The sequence below is a fragment of the Staurois parvus genome, unplaced genomic scaffold, assembly GCF_062004578.1.
Source record: "Staurois parvus isolate SC_StPar_1 unplaced genomic scaffold, SC_StPar_1.0 ptg001255l, whole genome shotgun sequence".
Classification (NCBI taxonomy): Eukaryota; Metazoa; Chordata; class Amphibia; order Anura; family Ranidae; genus Staurois; species Staurois parvus.
The window spans coordinates 506,523-515,734 of NW_028319051.1; the positions used below are offsets into that span (position 1 = coordinate 506,523).

At 43.5% G+C, this 9,212-nt stretch overlaps 1 protein-coding gene across 2 annotated transcripts in view; it reads left to right on the forward strand.

The window, feature by feature from the left end:
• Positions 1–3,682, forward strand: part of TMEM198 (transmembrane protein 198) — a 63,082-nt gene extending 59,400 nt beyond the window's left edge. For both annotated transcript variants that reach the window (XM_089660627.1, XM_089660628.1), the window contains exon 5: positions 1,134–3,682. In XM_089660627.1, the coding sequence (XP_089516753.1) occupies positions 1,134–1,277 (144 nt within the window). In that variant the 3' untranslated portion in view covers positions 1,278–3,682. The remainder of the gene's footprint in view (positions 1–1,133) is intronic.
• Positions 3,683–9,212: the final 5,530 nt, after the last annotated feature.

A 9,212-nucleotide genomic window follows, 5' to 3' on the forward strand; every position in this document is an offset into this window, starting at 1 on the left:
TCATCAACATCTCCCGGTCACTATTCTCAATCAAGAGTCAGTAGGATGGTCTCCCATTTATGTGATGACTGTGAAAGCCAATTACAGTGACCACATGACTGAGAAGCCCATGTAATGCCTTCAACAGTATGAACTTTTCAAGGGCCAGGTCCCATCAGCTGGGATGGATTAATATACATTAAAGAACATTCTTTTGATGAGCGAGTACTTAGCAGGGATTAACCTCCCTGGCGGTTTTCCTGAGTGTAGCTCGGGGTAAAGTTTCAGTACCACAAGTGGTAACCTCGAGCTACACTCGGGCTTATCTTACGGCGCTGCTCCGGGATCCCTTGATCTCTTACCTTGTCCTGCGCTCCCGCGATGTCCCTCCTGCAGTGTCCCCGCCAATGTAATCCGGCGGATGCCGGCATCTGTCTTCTGGGTTCCGTCCACTGTGACGTCGGGACGTACGGGGACGGAATGGCGGGAAATTTGAAAATGACAAAAAGTGACATTCACTAAAATCACTAAAGTCACATAGTATAACATTCCTGTATCAAATCATTTCACATACATTTTGTCCCGAGTGCTTTGTCCTGCGCCCTGCCTGCATTTTTACTGTTCTTTCTGCCTGGAAACTGAGAAACGTCCATGGCGTCCAAAAAGCGTCCCTTTAGGTCAAAATCGGTTTTAGACCGGCTAGAGAACAGCGATAGTAAATCAGAACCACTTGCAGAATTGAGTGATAATGATTCGTGGGGGAAATTCATCATCAGACACTGAAAACGATTTTGCGACTTTGCTCAGTCATGTGCGAACTTGGCGCTATAGTTCAAATTTCAGTGTTTTTGGTTTGATTTAATTATTGAATTAAATGTATTATTATATTATTATTTTTTATGATTACTTATTAAATTATAATTTATGATTTTGTGTTTCAAGTTTTATCATACCCGGGATGTTTACTAGACTCTTGTTCGGACAGATTTCAGTAAGTTATTCCTAAAAATTACAGGCCTACAATAAAAAAAATGACATATTTACATGCAAAAAAATGTACCGCTTTAAGCACAGAAATACTGACATAATCAGACCGCTAGGGAGGTTAAAAACATATTTTATTATTTCTAACAAATCTCTCTCTTCCTCTGCAGAGCTACATTCAGAGTTTCCGAGACCAGCAGTCAGGTTCTTCTCGGGGCCGGATCACTGGAGCTCACACAGTGGTGGACCTGGACTATGACTGTGGATCTCGTGTGCCGCTGACTGCGGGAGCGGCATCGGCTGTCCGTGTATAGCACAGAATGAAGAAAGCGGGGAGGAAGGGCAGGAAGAAAAAAAATGGTGGTCAGTCTGACACTCAGGCATTGCGCTGTAGGAACTCCATCAGGGAGATCCATCACCCATCCCGACATTCCGACAACTGTGCCGGCACAAGGAGGAGCTTCAGGACACTCCATAAACTGCGCCCACTCTGCATTGACCCCCACCTACCTCTCTACAGTCACTCATCACATAGCCATTCCTACCTACCTCCCTGCACTGCTACTTCAAGATCTCTCCCTATGTGGGCCTTCTCCAAACCCCCCTGTCTTTGAGACTGAATCCACTGGATGACCCAGCCAGGCAGTACTCTTTTGTGCCTACACCCTCATCGACCTTCGTCTCCAAGCTTCTGCTTTCCTGAGCCTATTATAATGTCATCTGCTGGCCAAGTATAGCAACTCCGGGGCATGTTTTTATTTCAGTGTACAAAACAGACTCGTGTACGTCATGTATATTCAAGTTATAAGGAGACTCAGAACTAGAAGGATCTAACAGGAGAGACGAAAATCTTCATTTCAGGAAAAAAAAGCCACAAGACTGATTTGGTCGGGTGTATTTGACTTTTCTGGAGCTTTTCAATGGATGATTTTTAAATTATTGTTATGGGTGGGGAGGGTAGCAGAACGTGGCATGTTTCAGATGCGTGTTGCGGTGTGGTTGTTGACGTGGGGACATCACCCAAAAAAAGACGCAGACACAGTTTACCAGTCCCATGTAATTCATTCATTGACCTCATATAGGAAGTTTACTCATATTTTACGATATGCAGCACAAAATGGAGGTCTGCTTTGGAAATGGCTCGATGGCGTATAAATCTGGGAATAAGTACATGCTGCAAGGAAAGGTGCATGTTGTGGTATATACTGCTTACGTTGGCCATACACTAATAGAATTTTGTATGAAATTTTTCATTTTAATATTTGTTCAATGTTAGTAGAGTCAATTTGACTTATGTTTTTGACAATAGGAGAAAATTTGGAGGACCAGGCTGGAAAATTTTCTCGAATGAACACATTTTTAACAGTATATGTGGTTTTCATTCAGTAAAGTCCATTCCAAATTGTATATTAACAGTGAACTAAATTTTGAGCTTTCAAAGGACGTTCACCAAGCCAACTACTGAGAATTTTCTTTTTAAATTCTACTAGTGTATAGCTCAGCTTTATTTATCAAACAACCGGAAGAGGAACTGGCTTTAACGCCTATGGATAACCATTGCAGTTCAGCATGGAAGAGAAAGAAATGAAAAAGCTGGCAGTGTGGAAGGTTGTTTTCAGACACTTTGATGAATGTGGGTCTAGTTAAGCAGCCCAAAGATTATGCGATTTTCTTTCCTTCCACCAAGCGCCATTGTGTTCTGCCTGGTGGGAGCCTTCCCAGCTGACAGAACTCGATTACTACTAGTGGCTATAACCGCCGGCAGTAATCACATGTGAAAAATCAAACAGGCTGGTTATACCAAAGTCGATCGATGGACCCACTTGGGTACAATCAGCCTGCCCATTGATGGATCGATACTCATCCAGTCCCTACTGAATCGGCAGAGATTCGGTCCATCTATGGCCATCTTTGGGTACCATGCAAATATTAGCTTTTATTAGACAATGCAAATCTGTTGAATGCTGATGTCTGATCTATTTCTCTGAGACTAAAGCTGGCCACACATGTTACAATGAGATTGTACAGACTTTATTAGATTTATTATCAACACAAGACAGGGTGAGGGTCTAGCGCATTGATCTCCAAACTGCGGCCCTGGGGCTGGATGCAGCCCTTTGCTTTTTTTTATCCAGCCCTTGGGGCACTATTCCATCCAGTGACACCAAAAATAATTCCTCCCACTGACCTCCCAGGGATGGGGCATTATTCCTCTCAATGACACCAATGATGGGACACAAATCATTGCCAAAGGGGCATTATTTGTTCCCACTTACACCAGGCCATTTTCTACTCCCACTGACCACAATCCGGCCCCCCTTAAGTCTAAAGGACAGTAAACTGGCCTTTTGTTTGAAAAGTTTGGAGGCCGCTGACCTAGCAGATTGGATGTATATCAAGTGGATTGTTTGGATTGGTCTTCCCACTTAAAAGTTATTTATTTATTGGGCAGCACAGTGGCTAAATGGTTAGCACGTCCACCTGGCAGTACTAGGGTCGTTGGTTCGTAATCCCAACCACGGCATCACCTGCCTGGAGTTTTCATGTTCTCCCTGTGCCTGTGTGGGTTTCCTCCGAGTACTCTGGTTTCCTCCCACACTCCAAAGACATGCTGGTAGGTTAATTGGCTCCTGTCTAAATTGTCCCTAGTATGTGTATGTATGAATGTGAGTTAGGGACCTTAGATTGTACGCCCCTTGAGGGTTAGGGACTGATGTGAATGTACAATATATATGTAAAGTGCTGCGTAAATTGACGGCGCTATATAAGTACCTGAAATAAATAAATACATTTATTTCAGGTACTGACATAGAGCCATCAATTTACACAGCTCTTTACATATATATTGTACATTCACATCAGTCCCTAACCCTCAAGGGGTGTACAATCTAAGGTTGTTATTAAATTTAAAACTGAACTCCAGGCATCAGATTTTCCATTTAAACATTTTCCCGATAGCCACAAAGAATGTAAATCCACTTTTATGTGCACCAAATGCCTTTGCAAACCCAGAAATTACCTTGTAAAAGCAGCAGTGACATCATCATAGTGCTGCGCATATCCTGTGCAGAGAGCAGAACTGTGGGAGGGGCTCTGCAGGCTCCACTCACTACAAGCTGCCTGTAGACAATTACAGGAGGGGGCGGAGACAAGACCAGTCACCCTGCACAAGCAGAGAGGGCAGCAGGGGGCGGTCTTTATTACAGGAAGCTCCCGCACAGAGGGAACGTCTCACACTGGATCACTGAACATATCTGGAAGAAATACACAAAGTACACCGAGATTCAAGAAGAAGAAACATGATGAATGGATTTAGACAATTTTTGCTTATCCCGGAGTTCAGATTAAAAGGCGATTGTTAATAAACTGTACAATCGTATATATTATAGAACCAAGCGCAGTTCATTTTGCAAAGCAGCCCCCAACTCCATTTATTGTTTCAGATATTTATTCAGTGCTGTCAATTTATGAAATATGTTATATACCGTACATTCACATAAATCCCTGCTGCCAGGGAATGTATAGTCTACTAGGTTTCATTTAAACAGCTGCCAATTACCTACCAGCATGTCTTTGGAGTGTGGGAGGGAACCCACAAAAGCCCAGGGAGAACATGCAAACTCCATGCAGAAAGCATTCTGATCAGGATTCAAACTGAGGGCTCCAAGGCAATAGTGCTCACTCCTAATCCAGTGTGCTGTCTTTTTTTTTTTTGCTACAGACAGCACCATATTTCTCCTATTGCAGAAGAATGTCCTTACTAATCCGTCATATTGTAACGTGTGTAGCCAGCTTAATAGAGATCTGAACCCAATTGCTGAAATCTTATATAAGTTGATGTCATTTCAAAAGCCATTGTCGTTAAATATTATCTGGTGATCCTGCTGTGAGGGTCTTCAGGCACTTCCTGTTAAGGAGTGACAACTGTCTGTTGATTGTGCTTCTGTGTTATCACCCTGTCACAAGTGCCCCTTGTGGAGATTACAAGCAGCTGTGCCAACACACATTCCTCAGCAAGCCGGTCACGAGCAATGATGAGCTGCCGTCACTGGAGCAATTGCACTTAGAAAGTGACCAAAAGAGTCTGGAAGTGATTGGCAGCACTGAGATGCCAAACGGGAATTAAAAAAAAGGGTGAAAATACTGCAAAAATGCACCACAGCACATGAAAAACCGACAGGTCCCCTTTTTTCCAATGCACAGATGATTCCCTACAATGTGAAGCAAGTGCGTTGAATGTGTTTGCACCACAATGTACTACACAGCTGATCATGCGTTACTCTACGTTGCGCTATCACGCAGTAAATTGCAAATTTGCGTTACTGCAACGCACAGATGTGAAGCCAGTTTCAGGATTCAGATCTGTATACTATGCCCAGTGAGACAAATAAAATTATGCAAAAAATAGAAAAGAAAAAAAAACATGGATACCTCTTCAAAAATGCATATTTTGTACCTCGTAATTTTATATGGTCCCCAAACAGTTGTTACAGGGCTCTACCCCATATATCCATAGTAGTTGACATGTGGTACCTTCATCCAGATATGCACAAACCACAGACCTGCATATTGTCCTCATAACATGTACCCTACAGTATATGACAGGTAAGATATCAACAAGCTAGGACTTGTTTTATATACGAAGACTGTTTTCCTCTTCTTGGGATTTCATTAGAATCATTAGAATCCATCTTATTCAATTTAACGGTTCAAGAAGAAAATCCAGTACCCAGGGGCGGACTGACAACTCATGGGACCCCCCGGGCAATAGGGGATCATGGGGCCCATGTGCCCTTGCCCAAACTCCAAAAAGCCTATGAAAAAGGTACCAGGGGCATCTCATGGGGCCCCCTACCGACCCCGGGCCCTCGGGCAGTGCCTGAGTTTCCAAATGGTCAGTCCGCCCCTGCCAGTACCATTGGCAACCAATCCTGTATTGGTGTGAAGTAAACTCCAATTGGTCATTATAGGTTCCTGTCCTTGGCTTCTTGCACCTTTTATTGAATAGGCCTTATTTGATTCACATTTAGTGCAGCCATTTTGTAAATGGAAAACCATGAGGAACGTTGGACCATGGAATTTGAAAATAGAGTATGACAGCAATGACGTACTGGGCACAGTACAAGTGGTTGGTTACGGTCAACAGGACAATTGGGTACCATTGACTTTTATTTCAGTAGTCAGTACTAGGATAAGTATTGTTGTATTTGAAATTATATAAAGTGCCACAAAATACAACATAAACAAAAGTGCAGCTGATACCAATACCCCCCTGGGTAAAAAAAAGTCTTTATATGCAAACAACAGCGCATCACTTTGTGTGCCAATCTTCCTGCCTTCTCACCAAGATCTCTTTAACATGAATATGTTGTATACTATAGAATATATCTCTCTCCTTTGCTCTTCCAGTCAGGGGTGGACTGACAACTCATGGGGCCCCCGGGCAATAGGGGATCATGGGGCCCCTGTGTCCTTGCCCAAACTCAAAAAAGCCTATGAAAAAGGTACCAGGGGCATCTCATGGAGCCCCCTACTGACCCCGGGCCCTTGGGCAGTGCCGGGGTTTCCAAATGGTCAGTCTGCCCCTACTTCCAGTGTACTGATCCAAATCTCCAAAAGAAAAAAACTGGTATAGTGTAGTATTTCTTATACAAATTTGCTATATGTGCACCTGTGTGCAATGAGTAATATGCAATATACAAAAGTGTCCACCACACTTCCCCTAAATACTCTTACCCTCTTAGGGTGAAAATGTGCATTTCACTCTTTTAGCCTTGGTTCACATATGTGCGGGTGGTGACGCTGTGGATCCACATGAAAATCCATGCAGCCGCACCACCTGCACAGAGGAATGTGGACCAGTGGGTGGGTGCCATTATTTTTAATGGCACGCCGCCCGCACTGGAAAAAGCAACCCTACTGGGGACCGAGGTTCCCGTGCGGGCTACGTTTTCAGAAGAAGTGCAGGAACTTCTTCTCTGCGTGTCACGGGGCACGGGAATCCATTCAAATGAATGGGCTCTCATGTCCGCACAAAACACGGCCCGCACGGCCACATATATGTGAACCAGGGGTAACTGTGAATAGCATCCAAAGTACACGTGACCATGCTCCATCCATCACCTGTGTGCGAAGCAAATCAAACGTGCTCGATCCCTTCCCCTTCAGGCATGCACCTTACCCTGCATGTCTTGTCAAGCCTTTTCAAAATCATGCAATCAACGTGCTCAATCTCCTCCCCGCTTCTTCATGAATTCTCAGCAGGGGCGGACTGACCATTTGGAAACTCGGGCACTGCCCGAGGGCCTGGGGTCAGTAGGGGGCCCCATGAGATGCCCCTGGTACCTTTTTCATAGGCTTTTTTGAGTTTGGGCAAGGACAGAGGGGCCCCATGATCCCCTATTGCCCGGGGGCCCCATGAGTTGTCAGTCCGCCCCTGATTCTCAGCGATCATAAAAGATACATACAGGTGTACCTCGGTTTACGAATTTAATGTGTTCTCTGGGACACTGGAAGATCAAAGGAGACAGAGAGATTCTATGGTACAGAACATATTTTGGTTAAAGAGATCTTGGTGAGAAGACAGGAGGATTGGCGCACAAAGTGGTGCGCTGTTGCTTGCACATAAAAAAAAAAAGTATTTTTGTAGCCTACAAAATGGCGGCTCTTACTATTGGTGAGCATACTTACAAAAATAGTATGTGTTGCCTACATATGAGGTAAGAAGCCATTTTGTGAGTTAACTAATATAAACAAGATGGATAATTCAAACAATTAGCATAGATAAGTCTTCCCAGTTACAGGTCTTGCCCAAAGAATTCCTCACATAAACGGTTTCAATCAGGGGCGGACTGACAACTCATGGGGCCCCCGGGCAATAGGGGATCATGGTGCCCCTGTGTCCTTGCCCAAACTCAAAAAAGCCTATGAAAAAGGTACCAGGGGCATCTCATGGGGCCCCTTACAGACCCCGGGCCCTCGGGTAGTGCCCGAGTCTCCAAATGGTCAGTCCGCCCCTGGTTTCAATTATAACATTTTAATATGTGTAAGAAACTGACAGGCCTGTATTGCTCCATAGCTTCCAATCCATAGATAAAACATCCATGAAAAAATACCATGCAAACACACAATTTATATTGAAGTCATGATGACACGACTTCACCGGAACTCCAAATAAATGCGTTTCACATATTCTGAAGACAGCATTGCATAAGTCATGAGAACCCAACCTTTTAGGGCCTCACAGGGTCCCTTCCTCAAGGTGACACTATGAGGGAGGGACCATGCAAAGATACAAAATGTTGGTTTCTTATGACTTGTGTGACCCAATCTTTACAATAAATATTTGAATCATAATTTTTTGGAGTGCTGATGGCTTCGTATCTTCCTATTTGGTTTTGGAATGGCTCTATCCATAACAATCACTTTGAGCACCAACCGATTATTAAAAGGTCATGTGCTGTGATGGGTTCATCTTCCATTTGGACTTTATTATGATGACCGGTTAAGTACGATATATCTAGAGAGGTTTCCGTTATTTCATAAGCCTTTGCCCAACTCACAAAATGGCTGCTGTCATTACCATTGTGCTGTGAAAGGCCAAGGCATTGGTAGGATAAGCGGGCTGTGTTGCTGTGTCTGCGGATGAGAGGCCTTTGGCTTGCTTGTGAGAAGGTGATCGGTAACGTTCTGTTTGGGGAGGGTGACCTTTTCTCTTGTTTCAAATATTTTTATCTGTGCCAAACCCTGGGACCTTTGTAAATATGACCCTGTTCTTCATTGTTAAAGTAATTTATTTCAGCTCTTCTCTGATGCGTCCCGTTTCTTTGTCTCTTTTTCACTTTTGTGATGGTTGACAATGTATTTATTAAAAAAAAATTGCCTATGTTATAAATGAAGGTCTCATAGGTCCCTGGACTTACTTTATCAAATGTCCTGAAGGATGGTCCATTTTTGTTGCCCAAAGCAACCAATTAAAACACAGTTATCCTTTGTCATTGGTTACAAAACCTTTTCCAAATATGAACTAACTATTTAGATTATAATCATTGAACAAAATTACTTTTCCTACCCATCCCTTAGGGTAGAGTTGGTTCATAGTTGGAAGCCAACATTTTGTTTCTTGCACAGCAGAGAGAAGGAGAAGCCAGTAGAGATGTCCACTAGAGATGAGTGAATCGAACCCAGCGAAGTGGAATTCGTTTCGAATATTAGGAAAATTTCGATTCGCGACGAATCCGAAAATTAGC